The 26,290-nt window shown below is 39.5% G+C and overlaps 2 protein-coding genes across 5 annotated transcripts in view; one reads left to right on the forward strand and one right to left on the reverse strand.

Annotated features, from left to right (window-relative positions):
* The window catches only part of LOC132795169 (protein folded gastrulation), a 42,776-nt gene extending 25,858 nt beyond the window's left edge, over positions 1-16,918 (forward strand). For 2 of the 3 annotated variants that reach the window (XM_060805725.1, XM_060805724.1), the window contains exon 4: positions 12,914-16,918. In XM_060805725.1, the coding sequence (XP_060661708.1) occupies positions 12,990-15,581 (2,592 nt within the window). In that variant the 5' untranslated portion in view covers positions 12,914-12,989 and the 3' untranslated portion in view covers positions 15,582-16,918. Of the gene's footprint in view, positions 1-2,955; positions 3,124-12,913 lie in introns of those variants that run through there. The other variant, XM_060805726.1, reaches the window with a different exon arrangement.
* Positions 1-26,290, reverse strand: part of LOC132795168 (chaoptin) — a 170,405-nt gene that overhangs the window by 65,515 nt on the left and 78,600 nt on the right. For both annotated transcript variants that reach the window (XM_060805721.1, XM_060805720.1), the window contains exon 3: positions 8,454-8,478. The gene's annotated coding sequence lies outside the window, so the exon portion shown is untranslated. The remainder of the gene's footprint in view (positions 1-8,453; positions 8,479-26,290) is intronic.

The raw sequence follows: 26,290 nt of genomic DNA on the forward strand, positions 1-26,290 counted from the left end.
TCTCCAGTTGCAGCGTTTTCGTTTTTTATTTTTCTCTCATTTTTTTTTTGTGTTGTTGTAATCGGAATTGGATCGATTACTTCAAGTCACATACACACACGTCTCGTTGTCGCTCCCTTTTCTGCCTCGCCTGACCAATTACAATTACTGACCTATACCATGTTCGCTTTTGCTTTTTGTTTTGTTATTTTCGCAAATGTATCTCTGAGATACACTTGTTTGCTCTGCGATAACACGAAAACGCGCAAAGTACTTATCGTCAGACTAGATTAATTCTTCTTTTTGCCGGAAAAACCGAATGACATTTGTCAGTTTTGTCAGTTTTTGTTCACCTTTATCTATCACCAAGTTTTTATCTGCTAGTTGAGCTTCATCTTGAGACGATGTGAGCATGTTTGACAGCCAAGCGATCGTGTTCAAGTATTTCACTTTCTATCTCAATTATCTTCATTCACAACAAAGCAAAGAGAAAAAAAAACAGACAAAAGCCAAAAAACAAACAACAAATTGTTTGCGCAAAAGTTGAGCGTAAAAAAATAAAATGATTATTTGTTTATCGATAAATTGCCATCAAAATGAGAATACTTCATGATTGCAAGACTTGATGAGTGCCGAACGATGAATTTTGAAAGTGCAAGTAAAAAATTGACCAAATAATTATCATCATTATAGATTGATAGTGATTGTAAATGTCGCAATTGTTCATATTAACTTTTAATAATAGAAAACAATTAAATAAATGCATAATAATAGCCTAAGAATGATGAATTATGATCGTTATTTCAACAATAACAATAACAATAACTATTAAGACAAATAGTAATTTGCACGAGCTCAAAGATTGTTAAACGATTTTTAAAAATTTCAAGCTAAGATAAATCCATATTTTACCAATGCTTGTATATATTATATAATATTTACTAGTTATTACTACCACTTCATATTAAGAAAGATTAGCTCAATAAAAAACATGGTATACCAAAAATACAAAATACAAAAAAAATTAAGGAATTCAAAAGATTTTAAATGTTTGTAAACATTTCTTCTCAATACTTTTAAAAGTTATTGATGTCTTTGCATGATTTGTATTGAAGATTTTAACCAAAACAAGTTAAGGAAAACAATGTGGTATTAATTTTAAAATATACCAAATTAATATACAACAAAAATACTAAATATATACCGAAGGCTACATTTGGTATATTGATGCAGTATTGCATTGCGGTATTAAATTTAAAATATGTACAATTAATATACCACAAAATACTAAAAATATACCAAACGGGATATTTAGTATATTTATATAGTGCAACTTTCAAAATATTTAGAGAATTTAAAGATTGTTTTGTATTTCGTAAAGCTCAGTTTATCAATGTACATCGTAAGCCAAGTTTCTGAAGAGTTTCTTTGCATACCTGTATTATTTTATTATAAAATATAAAGAAATTTAATCAATTCCAGTGCTGTAATTACAAGTCAAAGAAATATACGCCAGCTTTCGCTTGACAGCTTTAAGCTCAGTTAATATTATTACAGCAGCCTCTCCTCAAGGATGGTTGCTGAGTGCGGAGCTGCTTGATTGCTGACTGTCTTATCAGGCAATTGCCTTGGCGAGATCAAGTGCAGCGCATGGTAAATAATCGCATCAAGGTATCTTTGCATTGCGTTGTTATCAGCGTTATTATCACTCGCAGTGCACAAGCACACGCACAGCCAAAGATACTTTTTCTCCCAGATACATTTCACCTTGCTGCAGCGATAACAACTGCTGCTGCTGCTTGGTTGCTGTTGCTGCAGATCGCTTAAGCAAATAAAGGCAAGGACGCGGCACGTACGTGAGAGTTGAGACTTGAGTATTCGGTCTTATCACCAGCTCAGCTCAGTTCAGCTCTCACTCTGCGTCTCTCTTCCTCTCTCGCTCTCTGTCTGTGCATAACTGTAACAATTGTATCTGTCAGATACATTTAGCACAATAAACTGCTGTTGTTATTGTTGCTCTGGCTGAGACTGTGGCTCAAGGCTGCAATGACTGCGCAGGTAAGTGACAAGTGCGTTGTCTACCTGTTCAATCCACGTTCCACACTTCTCTCTCTCGCTCTCTCTGTCTGTATTTCGATGTTGCCCCATTCTCTGTGCATCTGTTTATCTGCTGCTCAGCGTGTGTGTGTGGCAGGATCGTTGTTGCAAGTGGCAATGATTTGCCGCCAAATCAACAAAACAGTCAGCGCAAAACAGAAACAGGCTGCTCTTCTCAGTCTCTCGTCGCTTCTTTTCAATATGCCATGCGATCTCATATATAATCGCCGATATTGTGGCCATAAATTGTTGCGCTTGTTGCCTGCAACACAGCTCAGTTGTTGTTGCTGTTGTTGTTGCTGTTGCAGCGGCTTCTTGTTGGCCGTTGCGTAAGTTTATCTTTTACTTTTTTTCCGGCTGCTCATCTATCTGTCTGCCTTTCCGACTGTCTGACTGTCTGTCTCTGCTCAGTTAGTCCGTTTGTTCTCTACTCTTTCTACTTCAACAGATATCTTTCTCTCTCTCTCTCTCTCCATGCTCGCTCGCTCTTTCTCCAGCTCTCTGTGTGTAGTTCTTGCTGCTCTCGGCGAATGTTTTGGTTCGGTCGTCGTCGTCGTCTTCTCGGCGATTTGTACGTCTATTAGTTGATACGAAAATTTCGTGTATTTTCTACTCAGTCTGCATTCAGATCTCCAGCTAAACAAGTCATACAACGCGCCCAAAAACCCAACCGAAAAACACTTGTAAAAATATATTACAAAAATCAAAAACGAAACAAAAAACAATTATTTAACAAATTAAAAGAAAAGAAACGCTTTTTAATTTTTTATGTGTTGTGTCTGTGTTTCGTGCTGTGTAATGTTTTTTTTTTTTTTTTAAATTTTTTTGGCAATGCCAGTTGTGAGTTTATAATTTAACAAACCCCAGATACAGAGCGAGGCAAGTGCAGCCAATAGATTGAGATACATTTTGTTAGCCACAGAAAAACCTTGCACTAATTGGATACACTTAACTGCTGCTGCCACTGTCGGGGCTAACGCCTTGGGGTCTTTCACACACATCAACAACAACCTCAACAATAACAACAACAACAATAAAGATAAACGAGTAAGTTGAACGCAGAAGAAAAGTGGAAAATCTTTTTATGTTTTTGGGTGATTGAAATTGCGTTGCGGGTCAATAAAATAGTTTTGCGCACTTGTTCATTCAAAAGTGCGCAAATTGAAATTGTATATAAAAATGGCAAAGTAATTATCAAAAAAAGAATAAAAATAAAAGATTCAGCCAGAACTAGAGAAAAAGAGAGAGAGAGAGAGAGATACACATTTGGTTTTGAATGGTAAACAAACGTTGTCTTACGAGTGTTTTGTAAATACAACAACAGAGCAAGTACAATAGCCTAAACTCAGGCAAACTCAGGCAGAAAGAACGCTCGACAGGCACAGTGAAAGAGTGAAAGAGAAAGAGAAAGAGAGAGAGAGAGAGAGAGAGGTAGCGTGTGGTATGGGGCATGTTGCAAGTTGAGGAAGCTTCAGGTTCTCACGGACAAGCAACCTGTTGGGCTGCCTCACAGAGCGTTCGGAGGGGGTTGGGGGGCAACAGCTGAGCAACATTTCCCATGACTGGCGGCTGGCTGGCAGCTTTCCGCTTTTCCTTCCTTCTTCGTTTGTTCTAAAGGAGGTGGTGGAGTGGAGGAGTGGAGGAGCGGAGTGGGCCCCCTTGGGTCATCTCGAGCCATGACCTCTTCAAGTTCTGCCACACTTTGGCATTGTGAATGTGTAAATGTAAATGTGAATGAAGTGAGGCGAAAACGAAAATGAAAAGCACATGCAAAACAATCAACAGCCGCAATAACAATAACAACATTTCATGCCACCAACATTTTAACGTTTTTCTGACTCTCTGTATATGTGTGTGTGTGTGTGTGTGTGTGTGTGCGGCAAACAGTAATAGAAACAATTACAATATGAACACAGTGACTGCCAAAAACAAAAAACAAAGTTCCCCTACATTTCGCCAGGCATTTGGGAATAACCATCGACGATGACTCGACACAACACGTAACAGAAAACAGGAAAAAAAATAAAGGTTAAAGGGGAAAACAGTAGCTGGGAAATAATGCTCGCCAGTTAAGTCATTTCCATTCTTCATTCTTCATTCCTTTTTCCATTTTTAATTCCCCCTGCCGCCGACAAAATACCAAATATAGTATCTCTATATATCAGACTTAGTTGCGCGCTAAACAAATTAGCCGCACGATCTTTGGTTTCGTCTCTAATCACATCTTATGCAAATGCACAGCACACGGGGAGGATTTCAAATACACTGAGCAAAATTGGTGTAGTATTTCTAATTTGAATATATATGAGCTCAAAATTGGATCCAAATTCAGTTTAAAAATGAAATATAATATACGATAAAATATGTTATAAAATATAACGATATTTTTAAAAATATTTCTTTATGAAATTAGTTAGCAGATCATTTTAATAGATATACAAATCATATATCCTTTTATTGGTATGCTACGTAAATATTTTTATTGAACTTTAGGCAATTTTATAAATTTTCATGTGACAAATATGATTTTTATTTTCGTGCATAAATATTTGTCTTTAATGTTATGCATTCTTTGAAATGTTCATACCATGAATAATTTCTTATTTTGTGCATCTTTAGTACCAATTTATTAAGTACAAAACATTTAAAGTATAAATATGTTCCACAGTATAAATATGTTCTCATTTAATATTGAATATTTTTGATTTCATCTTACTCCACATTTTGTTACAGTGCATAAGCTGCTCGCATAGTTAGTGGATTATGAATGGAGTGCCTAAGCTGGGGCATTCAACCTTAATCGGTTTACATAATGTCTGTGTGGAATGTTAGTAGAGCATTTAGAATTCGATGCTTCAGTCTCTCACTCACTCGCTCTTTCTCTCTCCCTCTTCGCTCCGTTTCTCCTCATTTCACTCATGCTGCCCCTCTGTGGTTGTTTTGTTTGATTGTTTGATTGGTTCTTGGCGGTAATTCGCGCTGTTGTTTGCTCTGTGTTTTGTTGCCTTTTCATTTCAATTGAGAGCTCAACTTTCGTGCCTCGCTTCGCATGTTGCGGGTTTTTGGCCCGGCCTAAGTGCGACTAAATGTAAATCGATTCGAATGCGTTTTTATGAATTCGGCACGCGTCTGCGTGCGCATTTCAGAGCTAAAGCTCTGCCTCTTCCACTCCCCTCAGTCTGTCTGCTGCTCTGTGCCAAGTGGCTGTAAGTAGTCGTCACACCCACCAAAAAGCAGAGCCCACGCTCCTCCTCCTGCTCCTCCTCCCCCGCCTCGTTCGGAGTGTCATAAACAATATTCAGCTGGTCAGCAAATCAAATGTTGCTGGCCCCAAAAACGAAATTGAGGAAAAAGCAGGCTAAAGTCGCCTCGCTGCCAAAATGGCCATAACTCAATAGCAACAACAACAACAACGACAGCGATTTTGGCGGATCATTTTCCAAGTGCCTTTTTTCCACTTGTTTGTTTTGCAATTGTAAACGATTTTTCCGCCCCACAGTTCTTTGCTTTTTGTTCGATAGAGCTGCGCCACCTGCTGCGTGGTAAAAGAAGAAATCAAAGTGTTATCGAAGTAGTGAGAAAAGAGAAAGAGAGAGAGAATCGTAATTGCGTTTTTCACACGCAATGCGCATTTGTTTGGAAAAATCAATTATGAATTTTTCAATTTTCAATTTATACAAAGATCATCACGTAGGCCTCAACTGAATGAATATCATCTTATAGATATAGATTTTGTTGCTATACTATGTTATATACATAACATAGATATATGTATATATGTTTGTCTTAGATCATGCCTCATTTAGATGCAATTTTCAATTTTCCCTGTCTGAGTGCAATTTGCACTTGGCGAACAAACGTTGTCGATTGTTTGTTTGATTGTTCGCTCATATTCATCATATTCTCGTGCTCGTCTTCTACTATTAGATAAGTTGATAGTTTTGCTCAGTTTTCCCTCTGGAATTCTTAATGGAATTGTCAGCGAGTGGATGGATCATGATGATGTCAGCCCCCAAACGCTGTCCAATGAATTGGCCCAATTGACTTGTTCTTATCTCGTTTATTTATTTATACATATACACATATATCGTTGTGTGTGTATTTTGTTTATTAATTATAATGATTTTCGCATTTAGTTAATGCGCATGCAAGTCTTCAATAATTGTTGTTTATATTGAAAGGGAGAGAAACAACAACAACAACGATAACAACAACAACATCGATTGATTTATGTGCAAAATTAATTCTGCGAGTATTTCCTGAGCTGCTAATAATAATACTTTTTAGTTTGTGCTGATCTCATGGTTTCGATTGCTTGATTACCTTTGCCAAGAGTTACTTTTAGTTAATGGCTGTCGATCAGCATTGTCGATAATTGCAGTTGACAGCACAGAGAGGGAGCTCTAAAAATAGAGCCCAAAACATTGCCAGCTTCACTTTCCCCCGGTGTTGGTTGTCGCCTGTTTTTAACAGTTCCCCTGAACTGTAACGGTTCTCCAGTCTGTTGCCAACAACAGCAACAGCAACAGCAACAGCAATAACAATAACAAAATAACAAAAGCGTCGGCAACAGGCGACAACAACTTGGCGTCTAGTTGACCATTGGGCTCTGGGCCGCCTTTTGGCAGCTTGGCCAACTTGATCAACACTGCAAACTCGACTCTGACTGATTGTTGTTGCTGTTGCTGTTGCTGTTGCTGCTGGCAAAGCAGTTAAACGACTATGAAAACTAAATGACACCACTTGAGGTGAAGGCAGCAGAGCAGAGGCGGAAAGAGTGGCTAAGAGGAGAGGGGAGGAGAGGGGAGTGGAGGGAATGGCAACTGTGCCGCCCGCATCGGCAATAAATAAACCACAAAAAGCGTTCCAGTTGCCTGCTGAACCACTTCACTCTGATTGCCTCTTCTCTGGCTGCTGCTGTTGTCGTTGTTGTTGTTGCAGCGATTCTTCTCTCTCCCTCGCCGTGTTTGTTTTTAGTATTGTTGTTTCATTTGTTTAGCTGACAGTTTTGCATTTTCAATTTTTACGACACTGTTGAGGCCCAAAAACTGGTTGTCACTCGAACTACTTACAGCCAATACACCTAGAGCAACAACAACAACAACAGTGGCAACTAGACACGTGCGTAGGCAAGAGGAGGCAACAACATTGAATCTGGTTTCGACTGCGACTCGATTGTATAATTCTTGGCCAGACATTGACACACTCGCAGTCTAATCTTTGTGTGTGCGGCTCGCTGAATGCATAATAAGCCACTTCTAATGCCAGCAACAGCAACAGCAACAGCAACCAAGAACAACTGCAACGGGTTGCTGTTGCTGTGGCTGTTGCTGTGGCTGTGGCTGTTGCTGCTAATTGGACTACTTTGATCATCAGCCACCGACTAATTGAATGCCCAACAGTTTCATTTCGAGGTCTCTCTCGCTCTTTATCTATCTATCTATCTATTTATCTTTCACGGGAGATTGCATCGCTAACAGTAAACGGTTTGCTAGTTGCCGATGATCTCACTAATATTGCAATTGAGCTGCGGCAACCATTGACCAATCTAATATGTTAGTTCCTATCGTAGACTCACGTCTAATATTACAAATTCCCCTTTTGTTTCCTCTACAAAAAAAGCTTTGAAAAAAATACATTTTATTGCGGAATAGCGAAATGAAAAATATTTAAATTGAAGGTGAATAAATAATGAACAAGCTTCGCTGTTCTTTACATTTTTTAATTGTAAAGAAAAAAATAAAAATAAATAAAAGAGATTATTTAGCTTTCATCTGAAAACGTTTAATAATATTGCTTTTTTTGCTTCGAGTTAATATTTTGCAATAAAAAAGATTACTTAGCTTTCATTCGAAACTGAAAGACAATATTTGGTGATAACTAAAATTACTTAGCTTTCATCTCTAGACATTTGGCACATACAAGTATTGAAATTAATTACGCTGTCAGCTTTGGCATTTTTTTTGTTTTCGTATACATATAAAATTATAAGCACACAATGGATAATTAATTGACTTGCAGCTTAGAGAATGTTTTGCTTGAATTCAATTGGAGTCAGTGCAAAAAATTCTTTGGAATTCATTTAAGCCAAAAGTATTTTCTTGACAGCGCACAAAAAGAGTTTCTTTCGGGATTGTCACTTTCAGCCAGTGTCATTGGACTTTTCATATTAATATTGCATTTATGTGACAGCCACTTAAGCAGTCCGCATTAAATTCTAAATTACTGAATAAAAATGCAATCACTTGCAGCCGATAATAATAACAATTATTCGCGAATGCGAATTGGTGAATAAATATTTTGCAGCTGTATTAAATTGGTTAAAGTGCTGGCTGAATGCGATTAATTTGGCTTAATCATTGATTTCATTTACTCACCTTTTGTGGCCGGAGAGAAAGAGTTCTGCAAATAAAAGAGGCAGGAGAAATATTTATAAAAATTGTTGTGTGAAAATTGTGCAAAAAAAAACATTAAGCGACATGACCTGAGCCTGAGCCTGAGCCGGCGTTGGAGTTGGAGCTGGAGCTGAAGCCTGAGCCTTATGTCCGAGTGCTGACAGAGATTATGGCAAACACACAGAGCAGATGAGCATGAGATTGTGCATGTGAATGTGAATACATTCCGCGGGCAACACACACACACACATGTGTAAAAAATGGCAAATGAATAGCAGGACATTCGCACACACACACACACACGCACACTTAGATCTGGTGTGTTGTGTTGGATACCGAATTGGATTGAATCATTGAATTGAATTGAATACGTGCGAGCACGAAACAGAGAGCATTGCTACGTGTCCTCTACATGTTGTTCTCGTTGCTGTTGTTGTTGTTGTTGTTGTTGGTTTGCTGTTATGTATTAGCAGGATGTCAATGTGTGTGGCATGGAATTATGTATGTACAAACACCCAAGCGAGCACGCCCAGCCGTAGGTCTCTGGTCTCTGGTCTCTGGATCACACGCGTAAAGGGCATCAAATGTTGTCCGAAAAAGCAAAGCACATCAAAAACGAAAAAAGCGACATGAGAAAGCAAACAAACAACTCTGGACACTCGCATACGTTTGGTTTGGCTTGCTTTGGTTTGGTTTGGTTTGGTTTGGTGGCCCCAAATTGACATCAGTTGCTGATTTTTAATTAAAAATTTGCGACGTGTGAAGTTGATTTCAATCTTTTGGATGGGGGGCGGGGGGAGGGTCAGCGGCCTCAACTGACAGATGAGCAGATACAAGATAGAAGATACAGATACAGATACATAGATACATCCAACAAAAGATACAGAACTCAGCTGTTTAGTCCCGGGTTTTTCGATGTGGCTCGCTTCGCATAGAAGATGATATATAGAGAAGTCTGTTCGTGACTGACCACATGACTAGACAGCAAAGGGGGCGAAGAGGGGGCGGGGGGTGGTTGGGCTGCAGCTGATTCGCTGAAATAACAGTTGATGCCTCGTGACAGGACGGACAGAACGGAACAGGAACAGGAACTGGATGTGCAGGAGGAAGAGGAAGACTAACACACGAACAGCGACAGGCAACAGCAGTCATCACATGTCAGCCACACTCACACACACACACACACACACACGCACACACACATTCGCATCCAAAATGGATGACGTTCGCTTCATAAATATAGATTAAATAGTCAAGATATATCTCCACATCGAAGCTGAACGAACGAATGGACAGTCAATTGAAATGCCAACCACAAAAATGTATATACTATATAATGCACTCTTTGCAGCAGCTGCAGATTAGCTTTTGAATGCACTCATGAGTGGCCGCAATTGCCAATGAGTGTGCTTTGATTGAGTCTCCTTTATAAAAAAAATTGTGATTTGGTATTTAGATTTTCTCGAACTGAATACACTAATAAGCATATGAGTTATTGCCAAAGTGAATCTATTCATGAGTGTATTCATGAATACATTTTAATTCAAAGTCAACATTAATCTAAAGATTTACTTTACTTTGAAAGCACTGCTTTAATGCACTCTTAAGTGTTTAAGCTATTGGCAAAGTGAATCTATTCATGAATGTATTTACGAATAAATTCATATTCAAACTAAACATTCATCTAAAGATGTACTTTACTTTGAAAGCACTGCTTTAAAGCACTCTCAATTATTTAAGCTATTGGCAAAGTGAATCTATTCATGAGTGTATTCATGAATACATTTTAATTCAAAGTCAACATTAATCTAAAAAATTACTTTACTTTCAAAGCACTGCTTTAATGCACTCTTAAGTGTTTAAGCTATTGGCAAAGTGAATCTATTCATAAATGTATTTACGAATAAATTCATATTCAAACTAAACATTCATCTAAAGAAAGCACTGCTTTAAAGTTCCCTCAATTATATAAGCTATTTGCAAAGTGAATCTATTCATGAATGTATTTACATTCGAATTCAACATTCATATAAAGATTTACTTTACATTGAATGCACTGCTTTGATTCAGTTCTCAAAATTTGAAGCAACGAACAAACATTCGAGTGCATTTAAAAAATACAGTAGCAATTGATTCGTTTGCTCGCACTCATTGCCACCCCCATCCCCCCTTCTCTATTGCCTACCCCCCGCTGTGATCCAATTGCATTATGAGAAGCACTTCAAATGCTGCGGGTGTCAAAGTCATTGTCTTATATAATACCGTTATGACATTAACCTTATCAAGCAGCCAGAGTGTGTTTGCCTCTGTGAGTGTGTGTGTGAGTGTGTGAGTGAGTGAGTGAGTGTGGGTTGAGGTACTTGACATTCACACGCGCATTTAACACGCATAGCCCAAAAAGCAAAAGCAGAGCAGAGCAGACTAACGAAGTAAAGCGAAGGGAAGGGAAGGGAAGGGAAGGGACGTTGTCCAGTTTTATGACCGATACGCCGAGTCAGGCCCACTAAAAAGCTATTAACAAGTAATAATGACAACAACAGCAACAACAACAACAACGGTGGCAGCCATAAACTTGAGTGCAACAGTTACGGACAGAGACAGACAGCAATGGGAAAAGTCGCGGTTGCAATGTGCCACACTTGAACTCATAAATTCTAAGAACCCGCAGATAACCTACATATATCGCCCTCTTCTTCTTCATCGTCTTCTGCCTTACCCCTTACTTCACCTCTCTTTGTATCTCGCTCCCACTTCTCTTTATAAATAAACATTGTGCGTGCTTGCTGAGTATACGATGTGTGTGCGTGTGTGTGTGTGTGTGTGTGTCTGTGTATGCTTAAGCCAAGTGCAACATCAACAATGAATGCGGCTGCTGCTGCTGCTGCTGCTGGCGTGGCTGCTGCTGCGGCAGCAACAAGTTGATGCAGTTGTTGTGCCTGTTGTTATTATTATTATTGTTGCCGTTGATTATGACAACACCGATGACTGATGTGAGTTATGCATGTGCCTCGCTCTCTGTCTCTGTCTCTCTGTTTGACTGCCAGTGTATGCGTGTGTGTGCGTGTGTGTGCGTGTGTGTGTGTGTGGCACCGTCGATATACCCATTAAAACATTAAAAACGCTGCCCAAGTTCACAATCTTTGTGTGCAGCGACAACAACAAAAGCAACGACGTCGCTGCCAACGCGCACAGTGGCAACAATGCCATTCAAATAACTGAAACAAAAATGTTTACTGCAATATTAATTAACTGCATTTATAATAGCATATAATCCAGCTAATTAAATACATTTGTTAAGTTATTTCAATAGCATTGTTGCTACTTTTTTCTTACATTTTCATTTAGCGCATTTTTGTTTAGGAATTTGTTTTCCAAATATAGCATATAAAAATATATATAAAATATGTAGATTATTTTGAATTTGAGGTTGCCTATTATATAAGAACATTATGATATAATAAAACAACAACAAAAATTGTATGAAGGAGTAAAACATACCATAAAGTTTCTCTATAATATTCGTCATCAAAATCAAGATAATCTTTAATAATTTTGTTGGATTTTATTTGATTACTTTAACGTTTCGTTTGTGTCAAATCGTACACTTAATATATGTGTTGTTGTATAATGTTATTTCAATTTATTAAAGCACATAAATTGACAAAAAAAAGTTTCCATTTAGTGAGTCGATGCTACTTTAAAGTGAATCCCCACTTTTTACTATATTTGAAGCGAAATTTTAAGTAAATTTTTCTACGTATTTAATGGCAATGAGGCAACATTTTAGGCATTAATTTGAGAGTAGGTAATTGTGACAATGGAATTTAAATTTCATACTAAAGATTGCTTAATACGTTTGAACTTAACTTTACCAAGCGTTGCATTCCTAATTCAGGAAGTTTTTTATAGGGTTGCTAAGAATTATATTAATGAATGGTATAAATTTCTTATTACTTATTATGAATTTTGATACAGACTTGAATAAATGTCTACGCTAGGCAATCAGCTTGCTGTTTTATGCTTTTCTTCCAAGAAGGAATTCACTGCACTGCTGTCATTATGTAAGGGCCATTTGATGTAGCGAGTGACTACTGTAGTCTGCAGACTGTTTGCAGTTCTTGGTAAACTTAATACGCAGAATTTCTCATCTAATAATTCATTGATTTCTAACTAAGTCGAGAGCAGAGAGTAGAGCAGAGAATGAATGGCTTTGGTGTCTGGCGTTGACAAATGCTGCTTTATGTGTGCCACTGTGGCACGCTCTGTGACTCGCGTTTGTGGCATGAATAAAACCGGTATTGTTATGCCACAAAAGAGAACCCAAACCGAGGGAGCAACAACTTGGGGGAAATCAACTATCCAAAAAGATAAAGAAAAGAGAAGAAAAGAAAAGAAAATGTACCTGACTAATCCGCAAATTGTATTTTCATTTTCGATTGCAGCGATCGCAAGGAGCAGTAAAGAGTGAGCCCAAGGATTGGCGTTGCAGCCACAAGGGATTGTTCTGCCGCCGCCGCCATGGCAACGAGATCAACAACAGCGAGCGGCATGCTGCTGGCGCTGGCGCTGACGTTAACGTTGACGTTGACTGCGCTGCAGATGCAGCTGGCAAGCGTTGAGGCGCTGCCCATCACATCACGCCCCATCGAGGGCAACGCCCAGTTGCTGGCGTGGGAGGAGTGGCAACGCTTGACGCCCGATCAACGCACCCTCGAAAAGGAGAAGAAGGTGACGGCGAAATCGATATTCACGCTCCCATTTCGCCACTGTCCACCCGATCACAAGCGCTTCGGCGATAGTTGCATACCCCAGATCAACATCGATCCCACCGATCTGATCAAGCAGGAGCTGCTCATCGAGTTGAGTCCCGGTGGCAGTGCGCCCAGCGTCAATCTTGACTACGACTACAGCGACAGCGATGGCGACGAGGACAGCGACGAGCTGTTCATCAATGTCCCGCTCATGCAGAAGGGACAATTGCTGCCGCCGCTGCAACCAAATGGCGCTGCCGAGGATCAGGCGTTGCCCAGTGAAGATGCGCCGCTTAAATTCAACATATTCGAGAACAAGTATCCCATGACACTGGACACGGCAGCCAAGAGCACAACGACGACAGCAACCACAACAACAACAGTGACAACAACGGAGACAACAACAGCAGCAACTGCAACAGCGACAGCCACAACGACAGCAGCCACTGTGCAACAGTCAAGCAATCGCATTGCAACCCAGCTGGATGATCTGCTGGCTGACTCGAGTGTTGCTCTGCCCAGCACCACGACGTTGAGCATCAGTCTGCCTCCGAGCAGCAGCAACATTGATGATTTTGGCAGCATTGAGGCGATTGTGGTGCCAGCGGGATTGCCAGTGAATGAGAAGGCCTCCATACAGCTGGTGACCAAGGCGGATGCACCATCAACATCAACAGCAACAGCAACATCGACAACAACAGCCATGCTCAATGCGGATGCCGATGAGCAACAACAGCAGCAGCAGCAACACAATGAAAAGGAGCTGCAAATGAATGAGGAACGAGTGCAACCGAGTGAGGATGATGGCGAGGAGGCCTTGGCGCAGTTGCTGAAGGTCGACACCCTGCTGCCAGCAACAGCTTACGGCAGCAGCGTTGATCTGTTGCCGCCGTTCAGTCATCGTCGTGTTGCGCCGCTGCTGAGCGCCGATTTGGACGATGCCGATGAATCGGCGGCCACGGATATGGCACCAACTGCAGATGCGACGCCCACAACAGCGACAGCAACAGCAACAGCAGCAGCAGCAGCAACAACATCTGCGACAACAGCAAAAGGAGAGCTAGATGCACAGGGCGAAAATCGAGTTGTGTTGAAAAAATCGAAAGTGCAACCGGTTCAGCTGAGCTCAACTGTCGCCACAACAACACCAACACCAACACCAACAACAGCAACAGCAACAGCTACAACAATAGCAACGCCAACAACAATAGCAGAATCATCATCAGCCACAACAACGACAACAACAACAACAGCGGCAGCAGAAGTAGAAGCAACAGCGACAGCAACAACAACATCAGACACAGCAGCAGTGACAACAACAACAACTGTTGCCGCTGCTGCTGCTGCTGCTGCTGCTGCTGATGAAGGCGACGTTGCTGCCATACATCAAGATGCCAATGGCAATGCGAAAGATGATGACCGGTTTTATTATCAGCATTCAGACAGCACGACGAGCAGCACAACAGCAACAGCAACGGCAACGAGCAGCAGCAGCAGCAGCAACACTGTCGCTGATGCTGTCGACTTGGATGAACTGAACTATATGGCAGCCAGTGACAATTTAATGACAAATACAATTGGTGGGCAGGGCGACAGTGAGAAGGCGGCTGGCGAAATGAATTTCGAACAAGAATTGAGCATTATAAATGAGCTGGTTAAGGGCAAGTGGCGATTATCGCAGCTGCGACAACAGCAGCAACAGCAACAGTTGTTAAACAGCAGCAGCAGCAGCAGCACAACCACAGCAGCAACAACAACGAGTGTGGAAAGCTCAGAAGTAACGAGCAGCACACCAGCAGCATCAGAAAACACAACATTTTGGTCAAAGTTAATGCCAATGCTGAGCCAGAGTCAGAGCTCAACGGAGGCAACAACAGCAGCAACAACCGATGAGACAGCAGAGACAATACCAGCAACAGCAACAGCAACAACAACTGCACAAAGCAGTGTTGCAGACACTTCAATAGCAACAGCAACAACAGCGGCAACAACAACAGCAGCAACAACAACAACAACAGCAGCAGCAGCAACCACATCACATTTAAGTATTAATACAAATCGTAGCAATAGAAATAGTAAAATAATTCGTATAGATAGCATAGTCGAAAGCAGTACAACAACCACAACCACAACAACAACAACCACGACACCAGCAACACCAACAGTAAGCAGCAACAGCAGCAATGCTGCTGCTTATACACCATTCTGGTGGCTGCCGAATTTTGGCGTTCGTCTCGATCGTCAGGTGGATGAGAACGGCGAGGATCGTTCGTTGTTGTTGCGCTTCTTTCGACCATTTCGTGCTGGCAACACAGCAGAAGAGGCAACAAGAATAACGACATTGCCCTCGCGTCGCTAGATGTGTTGCAGATGCAGATACAGATACAAATGCAGGTGCAGGTGTGGCAGCAAATAAGCTTTATGCATTTCTAGGGCAATCTCTTAGCTGCTCTCGCCCATGTCGAGAGTCGCTGGAGTTGATCAGGCACAGTGGGCACCAAGGCACAGTGGGCAGTGGTCAGTGGTCAGTGGTCAGTGTCGTTGACGTGTCGTGTCGTGTCGTGTTGCCATCTCGAATGCCGTTAATAATGCCGATGGCAACAACGTTTCAATTTCAATGTTGAAGTTTGTTTTAATCAGTTGCAAATGGCGTCTATAAAATGTTTCAACCCACCTCCTACTCCTCCCCCTTTAAAACTCTCCCCCTCACAATTAAATCATAATTATTTAATTATAATTTTAAACATTCTCTCTGTGTAATACTTTATGTAAATATGTTTCTATTTTTTTTTTTCTGTCAACTCAATTCCGTTTCAACAATTATTATTATTATTATAATTACAAATATATAAATATATATGTATGTATTTTTTTTTTGCGTCGTCGTGTTATTCAGATTGCTGCATCTTTTAAGTTGTTGATTTAATTTTAATAGTTTTTTTTTTGTCATGTGCGCTTTTTACGAGTACAATAGTTTTATATGATTGTGCTCAAGTGGGGCATCGCCAACAACAACTGCTGGTTGCTGGCTGCTGTTGCTGTCGCTGTTGCTATTGCCGCTGTTGCATACCTTAGCAATATTTAATTGTGATTATCTAAAGTTATAACTAGTTTTAGTCCCTCTCACTCTCTCTCCACACAACCACACAACCACGCACAATTAACAATATTAATTATTGCGATAGAAATCTGTATGATATGAATCTATTTGCAAATTGTGTTTACTTTCCCCTTCCCTTTCCAAACAAACAAAATATTCTGTACACATAAATATTTACTTTTTTTTTTTTAATGTAAATCATCATTGTAGTTGTCTCTGTGTAAATATATATATCAAAAAAAAAAATATCAAGGTGAAAAGGCCATTTGTTGATGATCTTTTAAACGAAAGAAGAGCGAAAGAAGAAGAGTCGCGCTGCTGCTCAAGAAACATTTTCAAAGATATACGAGTATAAATAATAAACAATACTATTATTAAGCGTAATATTTATGCTAAACACACACATACACATACACACTTATATATTATTGTAAACTAAATGTAATGCATGTAAATAGTTGTAAACCTAAATTTTTTTTGTTGGTGTCTTAAACAAACGAGAAACAAAAATATTTAAAAACCAAAACAAACAAACAAAAAAAAAACGTAAAAAATACAATCGAAAATATGAAAATATACAAAACGAAAAACAAAAATATTTGATGCAATAATTTAATTATGATAAAGCGTGGGCATTACAACTTCAAATTGAATGTTAACAACAGCAAACAACAAAGTTTAGTACGAAAGACGAATTACAAAAATGCAAAATGCGGTTTTTATTTACACACTCAGATATCCTGAAGCTCTCTCGCTCTCTCTCTTTCTCTTGAGTGCTTTCATTTTCATGTGATTTAATAGTTGGCCGCAGTTTGCGGCTGCAGAGTTTCAGCCTCGTCTTTCCTTTCGCTTTTTTGTGACTGTGACGCCCCCGAAAAGTCGTCTCGGAGAATGAGAAATTGTCGTTTGTGTTGAGGCTTTGTGGTAAGTTTTCTAACTATGAATTGGTGCGATTATGCGGGATTAAGTTGGACACTTGGTCGGCCAGACAATCGGACAGACGGACAGACGGTCAGACGGACAACGGGCAGGCAGAAACTTGCCCAAGGACACACTTGGACAAATAGTAGCAAAAACTCATTCAACTCTAATGAAGGCGGTGCGGGGGGACAACCACCAACTACGACTTGAGGCCAAGTACATTTGTCAGTTAAGTTTTTATTGCGCTCGACTGCATGGAGAATCGGGTCTGGGTCTAGAGTCTAGACCAAGGTGAGCTTCAAGCCGAGACCAATTGCTGTTGTCCACAAGCGTAAAAAAAGAGAAGAAAATGTTGTCGGGGAATTACCTCCCCAAAAACTAAAAAAAGAACAACGTCTCAGCTGAGTTAGCTAAAGGCAAACATAACTTGTACTACGGCGAATATGAATTCGGATGCGGATGCGAATGTGAATGCAGATGCAGATACGAATGCCAATGTGAATGTGAATGTGAATGTGAAAGACAGCTGTGAGTGAGGACGAGTGTTAGGATTACCCGAAAAGCCATGGAAACAAAATCAGCGACAGGAAACTGGCGCTCATGACGATGCACAAACAACATACACACACACACAGACACACAAATACTCCTACAACTGTAATATGGTAAAATATCTGTCACACTTGCCTGCAGCCGGCGTCGAGGTGTCGATGTTGTGCGTTTCGTATGTTTGCCTCGTGTACCAAATGCCATTAGGAAAATTTAACTTTTCTTCGTTTTATTTTCTTTTTTCTTTTTTTTTTGCGCCAGAAATTTCTTTGGTAAACATATGCAGACGGCATGTTAACATGGCGAATAAAATACATAACGAAAAACGAGAGAGAGCGAGAGCGATATAGAGAAAGTGAGCGGGGGAGCGCAGCTAGAAAAATTGGCAGAAATTCTGAAATACGTGTTTGCCTAACGATCTGCATTAGGCGTTGATTGCAGCAGCTGAATTTCTGTGAGTGTGACTACGAATGTGAATGTGAATGTGGATGCGAATGCGAATGCGAATAGGTATGCACAGCTGTTTTTCTCGGCCATTTGGCTTGGTTGTCTCGCGTACGTCTGATAACGTTGCATTTTGGTTGCGCAAAGCGCCATCTAACGGCCAGTTGCATTACGTGTACGGTCGTTGTGCCAGTTTTTGTAGCATACTTTCAGGCAGATCAATTTATTATGGACTTCAATCAATGGCAATTCACACTTGATGCCCCAATTGCTGCTTGCACACAGTTTGTACAGTTAAAGCAAACAATTCCCAAATGATCCAAATTAAAATTGGAAATGCTGAGAACGTTGAATGCTGAATGGCTGAATGGCTGAATGCTGCTGCTGTGAAGTGCAGACAAAAATTGTAGCTGGTGGAAATAAATAAAATATTTCAATTACAATAAAGAATGTGCTTGTTCGATTGTGCAGTTCGATTCGCTTGGCAAAATGGCAACTTTTGCAACTGCTGTTGCTACTGCTGCTGCCAGCAGAAGGAAATTGCTGTGTATTTAACTATTAAGCTCAAACTCACACTGAATTCAGGACGATAAAGCGACGCACTTAAACATTGTGTCCCTGGGAATGTTTGTGTGTGTGTGTGCGAGTGTGTGTGCATAAAATATAAATGAAACGGCGCCTAATGCTATGCAATACAAAGTCTCAATGTGTTGTGCAGTATTTTAGTTTTCAATGGCTGAGCTTTTATGCAAAGTAAACAATACGCTGATACACACACACGCTCGCACACACACACACACGCATAAGCACAAGCACACATTTACATACGTACATAATTCAACTAAGAGTGAGTGCGTGTGTGTTGATGTTTGTGTTTGTATTTGCCAGTTGAAGCATTAGCTATTGTCTGCCTACCAATGCGTGGGATGAGCACACTGAAAAGGGGACTTTGCAGAGCAACAGAGAGGATGAGTGGTGAAGGGGAAAGGGGGAAGGGGGAGAGGGGAAGTTAGTCAGTCAGTGCCGCATCGCCCGCGTGTTGCCCAGAACTGAACTCAACTAAAGAGAGAGAAGCTTCACAATCTGCTCAATGAATCTCAATAAGTTTGTCATGGCTGCTGAACATGTGTGTGTGTGTGTGTGTGTGTGTGTGAGTGTTTAAGCTTTGTTTGCATTTGTGTGTGCGTGTGCTAAATCAAGCGGTAATTGGTTCTTCTTGCCATCGCTGCCTGCCGCTGTTGCCATTGCCATTGCCGTTGTTTATATAATTGAAACTAACACAAATAAAGTGCAAAAGCTTTCTGATTATGGGGATTTGCGCCTGCCACAAAATGAGCGTGGCTAAAAGCCCAGCCAACTGCTGTCTTCGTTGCTTGCTTGCTTGCTTGCTCTGCCTCGTTACCATTTCCATTTCACTGTGGCAGTGGCTCAAACAGGACACCGCAGACGCAAACGCAGTCGCAGACACTTCGAATGCGGCAGCTAAACGCCAACTATCAACTCACAACTCAAATGAATGCAAGATCTGACGTATCAATGCTGCACAGTGGAGCAAGTGGCAATGTTATGGATTATTTTCAATCATTTTATAGATCATTTTGCTATAAATGCCAATTCACATATATATTGATTGTTTTCCTATACAAGAACTAAATTTCCCTTATTTGTCAAAGATATTTTATAATTTTCCCATTTGAATGAATTATTTTTTTTTAAGGTTGAAAATATAAATATACAATAGCATAATAAAATTATTCTTTGTTTAACACTGTAAAAATTAAAAAACAAAATAAATAAGATTTAACTTGTTGTTTTTTGCTTTTAAAAAAAGTCAAAAAAAATTAAAACATAAATAAAATTATTCCTTTTTTATGACTGTGAAATATAATATAAAATAAATAAAAATATATACATAAATTGATAAAGTTAATGCTTTAAATTTAGAATGAAATAAATTAATAATATAGAATAAATAAAATTATTCCTTTTTTAAGGAAGGAATAGATCAAGTTTATGCTTTAAAAGATTATTAAAATGAATATGAAAATCAAATTAATTTAATTTAATCCGAAAATATATAAAATTGTTGCCTTACAAGATTATAAAACTGAATATAAAAACAGGAAATTAATTTAATACAATCTTAAAACAAATACAAGCATTATTTATGCACACGCTCTTAATGTATTACACACCCACTGTGCGGTCCATAAAACTCAAGTTGCCTCAGCACAAGTGCAAAGGTGTGGGTGTGTGCTTGATTAGTGTGCGTACGTGTATGCGAGTGTAAGCGTGTGTGTGTGTTTGCGCTGTTGTTTAAGCTGTTGTTAACTTAAGTATAACAATGATAAGGATAACGTCAGGCGATTGCGATTTTGTTGGCATTTAAGCTTGCCAACAGGCTGAAGGCAGTAGACAGGTGTGGCACACACACATACACACTCCCACACACACTCCCACATACACAGATGGGCAGATAGAGAGTGGCAGACAGTCGTGTTTACACCTTATTTATTTGGCACTTTCATTACGAGCACTTCTTGCCACACAGCGAGTGGCGAGGCGCCTCAAACTTGGCCACTTACTCAAACATTCGTGTTAAGTAATTGGAATGTTTGCGATTTGCCGCTTAAATAGCATTTTTTCCCAGCTCCCATTCATTGTTGTCGTTGTTGCAATTTACCTAATGACAGTCTTTGTAAATGTATCTGTATCCGCATCTATGTATCTGTATCTGTTTGAGTTTGCCATAAGCAGCTATCTTATGAGCCTATCTGAAGCGGATTTAGTCAGCACTCGGTTCATTAGTTAACCATATGCCGAAAGGCCTGTTTGTTGTTGTTGTTGTTGTTGCTGCTGCTGCTGCTCAATGAAAAGGCTTAAATGCTCATTTGATGCCATTCATTCGCCTGTACTTACACACCCACAAACACCCCACACACACACACACACACTCGCGCACAACGAGTTGTGCAACTCAATTAATGGCAATAAATGCAAATTACATTTAAATGTGGCGCATAATTTTGCATTTGGCTGCCTTTTCCTGTGGCTCTGTGGTTGCCATTTTAGTTATTTACGAGCCGTCGCTTCTTATACCACAACCCCCCTTTCCCCTTCTTCTTTCACTCCCCCAACTTAGTTTACTGGGTCGAAAATGTTGTATCATTTAAGCTGCAACTGTCAGTCAATTTAGCAAACAAATGCGAAAGCTCTAATTCCAAGTGAACTAATATGATTTAGAGGGAGACAGAACAGCGACAGAGAGAGCTAGAGAGAGAGAGAGAGAGAGGGAGAGATGGAAAGAGCTACAAATGGAGAGTTAATTTGAAGAGAGTTTTTGTATTTTTTTGGGAAAAGTGGCAAGATTCTTGGAATAACAAGTTGATTTAAGCCAGAGAGCAGCTTATGAACTTTCCACTTTCGTTTCGATTCATAAATTATGCACAGTTTTAAAAGTGCAAAAACTATGTTATAGAGATGAACTCTGATTCGTTTGGCAAGGGTTAAAGTAGTAAATTCAATTTTGTAACATAATTTAAGTAAAGCCAAAGTTCGCGGCAGATGTGAACTTTGCAAAGTTTACAACAGAATATTGCAAAAAGTTTTCATATTGTTAACTAATTATCTAATAATGAATTGATACGTGAAATATCTCATTAAATTTTACAAAATAAGTATATCACATTTTAACAGAGCTTTAAGAGTGCTAAACCTATTTTATTGTATTTAAATGAATTTGTTATTTAATAAAAATTTACCATTTTGAATAAGCTTTATAGTTAGATAACTGTAATAATCGGATTTAGATATAAAAAAAGAAAGAAACATTTATAAAACTCGAGTGTGCTCGACTGTGAAATACCCGTTACACAATTTGGATATTAGAAAAATTGTGTGGTATTCATTTTAAAATAAACCAAACTTACTGAACATATACCTAAGACTACAAATATACTAGATTGTCAGCCAAAGCAAGAAAGATCCCCTAGTAAGTAAAACGTATTTCTTTTATAACTCCTACAATTTTTATATGATCGATTTTTTAGATGCTTCGTTTAATGTCTTACTGCGTAGATTTATTTAATGTCGGATCAAATGACACAACTATTACATATTTTATTTTGTTTATATGAAATATAAAATATACTCATATAATTAATTTCATCTTTCTTGTAAGTTCTGTGCTCTCATTTCAATTAAGGCCTCGACTACATTTTTATGACATCCACCTTGGCAATTAAGTCTGAAGTCTCATCGAGGAGCAAGAGGAGTCTAACAAAGTGTTGACAATAAAGGTTAAAGGCACCTTATGCTTCCCCCCATTATGCGTTCATCGAAGTTGAAGTCGAAGTCGAAGTCGAAGCTCAGAACCAATCAGCTGGCCAATGAGCTGAGTTGCCATGTGTTTTGTGTAATTTGAAAACCAAACCAACAATCGCAATTGCAATCGCCAATCTGCAATCGGCAATCGCAATCTCATAATGCGCTGTATTCATTGTCATTGTCATCGGCGTTGTCATTGGCATTGTCGTTGACGTCGTCGTCGTCGTTGTTGTTGCTGTTGTTGTCGTTGTTGCTGTCGTTGTACTCGTTGCTGTTGTCATTGGCCATTGTCTGTTGCTTGTTGCCTGTTGTTCGCTGTCCGCTCTTGTAGGTCCTGTTTTGGTCCTGCATCCTGGCCTTGTTCATGTAGCGCCACTTGTCATAAATAAGCAGTGCAGCTCTACGCTCTCTCTCTCTCTCTCTCTCGCTCTCTCGCAACTCTCAGCACTCAACACTCAACGCTCAACTCTGGATCTGACTCGGGCTCTGGGCTCGCATTGAACGACTGAATTCAATTTAACGAGAAATTGCAACAATCAACGCTGCTCAGCGCATCCTGCGTCCAGCATGTCCTGCGTGTCCTGCGTGTCCTTTGCGTTCAGCGTTCAGTCCATGTCCAGTGCGTCGTCCTGCTCGCTGTTCTTTATCCCATTTAGCCTGCTCGCCTTTTTTCTGCTTTTTGGTGGCATTCCATACACTTTTACATGGAGCATTTCAGCTACGAGCTAAGACTACTTCTAGTGTTTGCTTCAATTAACTTGGCGTACTTAACAAATATTAATCATGGCAGAGAATGCTGATCATAATTCAGTGTAAACTTTAAACAAAAAGTTCTTAGTTCTTCAACTACATTCAGTAATTATAACAAATATATTTACATCTCAAATATACTTTAAAAGAAGAAAAGCAACGTTTGAGAAGAATAACAGAAGAATAATTTATTTAGATGTGATATATCTAAAGAAAAATTGAGTTCATCTTAAAAGAAAAATGAATTAAATAAGAATATATTTATATCTGATATTAACTTAAATAAATATTGAGTTAAACTTATCAAAATTAACAGAACATATAAAATATATACTTACATATAATAATATATATTTAAATACAATACAAAAGATACTTTAACTTACATTAAATTATACAACACACATACAAAAAAGTGTAAAAAATATATATATAATAAAAATCGTATACAAATACACTTTTTTTTTGTTTTATTTTAAACAAGATAACTTTTGGAACGTTTAAGATTTTACCTTCTAGGTTCAATTTAGAGATTTTTTCATTTTTAAAAAAAAAGATTATAATCTTGAATTTCAAGCTTGGGCAACCTAGAATCCAAGTAGAATTTTTATCTTGATTTAAAAATAAACCTTCTTGGTGTCATTTCGATATCACATAATCTTTATTCAAGATTTTATTCTTGATTTCAGCACGTTTTTTTCTGTATGAAGTTGAATTTTAAGTAAATTGACCTAAGGAATGCAATATTTTAAGGTTGTCTACAGTCTTAAATAATTTTAAATCTTTCCTTAAATAAAAATAATATTGAAGAAAGCTGCATTACACTATTTATTAATTAGGTGTTAAATAATTTAAAATTTAAACAATTTATTGAACTTGAAATTTGCTGCCTTAAATTTGAGCAATAAGAATGAAAAAATGTTTCCCAAATAAATAAAGTTAGAGTATTGCAGCGTCGGTTAATCGCCTGCAGCGTGTTTTAAGCCGGTTTTTTTTTTGGTTTTGCTTTGCCGCCCACATTTTGCGGACAGCCGAAAAACGAGCAACTGAAGCAGACCAGACAATGGCCTTGCTGGTTGCTTGGTTTGCCCGTCTGTCTGTCTGTCTGTCTGTCTGTCTGTCCGCTTGTTCGGCTGACTGGCAGCATGGCTGGCAAGGATTTCGAGGTGACCAAACGGCAGCAACAGGAGCCGCAATAACAAGAGTTGCTTTTGCACAAAAAAACAAAAAAAAAACAGGAGAGGGATAAAATGCTGCAGCGGCTGCGAGATGGCGGAAAACAGGAAACGCAAGGCGTGCCAGCTCAGGGCGTGCAGCGTAGGGAAGGGAAGGGGAGTGGAGAAGCAGAAGGAGAGGGTACAGGGGGCACCACAGAAGGCACAAAATAAAATGTTGGCCAGCAGCGAATGGCGCAAAAACTTGCACAGCGTATGCCAACAATGTAATTTTGACGCTTGATCTCGGTAAAGCACACACACACACACACACACACATAAAGAGGGGGGGAGAGTGGAAAAGGGGCGGGGTGACGCCCACATGCACGGCGACTGCCAAATGGCAGATGGAAAAAATGCTGCTGGATAATGGACACCGAGGAATGCAGCAGCAAAAAATTCTCCACATATGTGAGAGTGTGCGAATGTGTGTGCAAGTGTGCCCGAGTATGTGTGTGTGTGTGTGCATGTGTGTGTGTTTACAGAACAATGGTTGCATTGAGCTCTGCTGCTGGTGCTGCTGTTGTTATTATTGTTATTCTTGTTGCTGCTGCTGCTGCTCGCTTTGCGTGCGTTTTTTCAGCAATTTTGTTTGCATTTTCACGCGTTTGCTCTGCTCGCTGCCAGTTTTTTTCCTCCCTTCTACCCCTGCCCTGCCTCTTGCTGCTTTTTACTTCCGGGCGATCTCTCTCTCTTCGACGACTTTCCGCTGTGTTTGTTATTACTGCCAAACCGCAGCCGTCTGCCAAGCGGCCTCATAATATTTCATGGCTGTTGCCAGTTTGTTGACATTTTTCGCCTGCTGCTTTCTTTAGTTCTTTGGTTCTTTGGTTCTTTGGTTCTTTAGCTCTGGCTGTGGCCGTGTCGATTATGCGGCAACAGGACACGCGCCACATTGCACCCTCTGCCTCCCTCTGCCTGCCGCTCCCACCCACCTAACGACAACTGCAACGGATGTCGCAGCAGCAGCATCCAGAGAATGGGGCAGGTGGCATGAGGTATGCGGCATGCGGCTTCAAATTGCCGTAAGGAAATATCCTTTTGACATGACATGCGCGATTTGCCATTTTGATTTGAGTCAACAATTGTCGATTGTCGATTGCACTTAAATTAACTCGACACAACTTAGTTAAACGTCGCACACAATGCGTTCACACTTCGTTTGCCACACGAAACGATGATTGAGTTATTGATTTGCTCTCTCTCTCTCTCTCTCTCTCTCTCTCTCTCTCTCTCTCTCTCTCTCTCTCTCTCTCTCTCTCGAGCTCCACTCGAACACACAGCTTTGAGAATGTAGAGTTTATTATTGATAGCGAATATTGTCTTGGCAATGATAAATATTACATGCAACGTTCAGATGAACAGCTCAAATTCATGCAATACAAATAATGCATTTAAAATGGTATGTTTAATATTGAGAAGAATTCTAAAACATTTACTTATTTATGTACTCAAGTGTATTTCATTTTAAATTTGGCGACTGAAACATTGTTGAGCAAGTTGTAAGCTATGAATGTTGAAAATGTTGAATCCAATCTCCGACTCATTAAATCAATTTTATTACTCTTTTTCTGTGAGATACCCGCTACCCATTTTGCATTAGAGCAAAAGAATGCTGTATTATTCTTAAAATACACTGAATTCAATTACTGCAAAAATATTAGGATACACCGAAGTCTATATTTGGTATATCGATATAGTACTACACTGAAAATATACCATAGAGTTCCAAAATATACCAGATTGGCAGACAGGCAAGAATCA

The sequence above is a fragment of the Drosophila nasuta genome, chromosome X (genome assembly GCF_023558535.2).
Source record: "Drosophila nasuta strain 15112-1781.00 chromosome X, ASM2355853v1, whole genome shotgun sequence".
NCBI lineage: Eukaryota > Metazoa > Arthropoda > Insecta > Diptera > Drosophilidae > Drosophila > Drosophila nasuta.